Source organism: Plasmodium gaboni (assembly GCF_001602025.1).
Source record: "Plasmodium gaboni strain SY75 chromosome Unknown, whole genome shotgun sequence".
Lineage (NCBI taxonomy): Eukaryota > Apicomplexa > Aconoidasida > Haemosporida > Plasmodiidae > Plasmodium > Plasmodium gaboni.
The window spans coordinates 1-2065 of NW_017385509.1; the positions used below are offsets into that span (position 1 = coordinate 1).

The 2065-nt window shown below is 20.9% G+C and overlaps 1 protein-coding gene across 1 annotated transcript; it reads right to left on the bottom strand.

Moving 5' to 3' along the window:
• Nucleotides 1–1233: 1233 nt before the first annotated feature.
• On the bottom strand, nt 1234–2065 carry PGSY75_0035700 (rifin; the record flags this gene model as incomplete). Its single annotated transcript, XM_018783484.1, has 1 exon — nt 1234–2065. A coding segment is annotated over one exon (832 nt), but the record flags the coding sequence as incomplete, so codon positions are not given.

Sequence of the window (2065 nt, forward strand, 5' to 3'; positions counted from 1 at the left end):
TGGTTTTTATAAATTATACAAAACCATTAAAAATAATACACGCAAAAACTAATATTTTTATATATATATAAAATTATATTATTTTATATTTTTATATATATTATAAACTATTATATATAATATTACAAGGAAGGAAAATAAACTTCTATTTTTATTATATAATACTTATATACAATTTATTTTAATACAATTCATATTTTCTTTTACAAAAAATGCTAACATTAATATATTAATAAACAAACAATAAAAACAAAAATAAAAATAAAAATTATATAACTAAATAAAATAAATGATTTAATATTATAAATGTAGCAAAAAATATAATTGTAAACGAAAAATATATTTTAAATGTATATCAAAATTTTTCATTTATATAAGATGTTCATATATGTCATAATATAATATATGTACATATAGAGCTTTTCAACAATGTGTATAAAGAATTCTAAAATCAAAAGTTCAATTTTAATATTATTTTTGTATCTATTAATTTAAAGAATATATCTATGGGTTATTTATGGTTCCTATAATTAAAAATTGTTTTTTACTAAAATAAAAACCTTAAAAGGTGTTAGTAACATTATGATATTATAATAATGTTTTTATGCGTTATATTTTCCTTATTCTTTTTTTGTTCCCTTTTTTTTATTTTTCTCTAATTATTTTATTTTTTTTTTCTCATAATAATTACTTTTATATTTTTTCTTATTATATACAATTTGGACATAGAATAATTTGAATAGCATATAGAGTTCTACAAGAACTATACATACCAAGCAAAGATGTACATATAAAAAAAAATCTATATGCAATTTCGTTAACAATAACTAAAAAATTATATATACAAAAAAGAAAAATTATATTCATATATATATATAACATACAGGTGTGATATGTATATGTCAAATATAATATTAATTTAGAATTTATTTATAATACAAAGTTAAAGATAATTATAAAAAACAAATTATTATAAAACAAAATAAGTAATAAAATAATATAATCTATACATATATGTATATATTTAATATTCTACGATTCCATCTTTGTAATAAACATAAAATAAAAAATAATAAAAAAGAAAAAAAACATTTAAGAAAATAATAATACAACAAAAAAATAATTTAAAAAAATTTATATTATTATATACAGGTATATGTATATAATAGTTAATATATCATCTTTGTAATATATATATATTGCAGGAAAAATTATTATGATATCAGTTAATATCTATTCTTGTAATATTTTCATATATTTCTCTTTTTTTCCCATTTTTACTTCTCTATAATATTTTAAAACATAATAAAGAATTAACATTATTGAAGCTATAATATATACAGCAAAAAAAGCATCAACAAAAACTTGACCTCTTTCCATAATTTGATGCACCATTTCGTTAAAACCATTTCCATGAGCACACTTACATGTACAGGTAGCAACACCTTCACCTGTACATACACCAGCACACTTACATGCACAGGTAGCACCACCTGTAGATTCACCTGCACATACACAATTACAGGCACACTTACCTCCATCTGCAGATGCACAACAAGACTTTTTTTTATTTTCACAAATACACTTACACTTTTCTTGGTCTTTATCTTCACATCTATGTACATTATCATCACTTCCAAAAATAAGAGCAGCGGCAATAGGTATCACAACATGCTCAAAAAATTCCCATAAAGCGTAAAGACCTAAAGAGAGTAACCCTTTTTGTTTTTTAAGACTATTACCACTAGATGTAATATCATCCCCCATATATCTTTGAATGAACGCATTAGAAGAACTCATAATAGAACTAAATAACTGATCCATGTCAATAGAATCTTTTCCATCCTTATTACCAAGAGAAGCAAATTTATTAGGACCTATATAACCAACTTTAGTAAGAGCATGTTTCATATTTTTTATATTACAATTAATTTTTGCTTCCTTAGATGAAAAAGGTATCCATTCATACATATCAATATTAGATAAAATGTTCCATTCTGTTAAGGTATGACCTAATGTTTTCTTGGATTTTTTATAATCTTTTTTATTTTTTTTTGCTATCTTT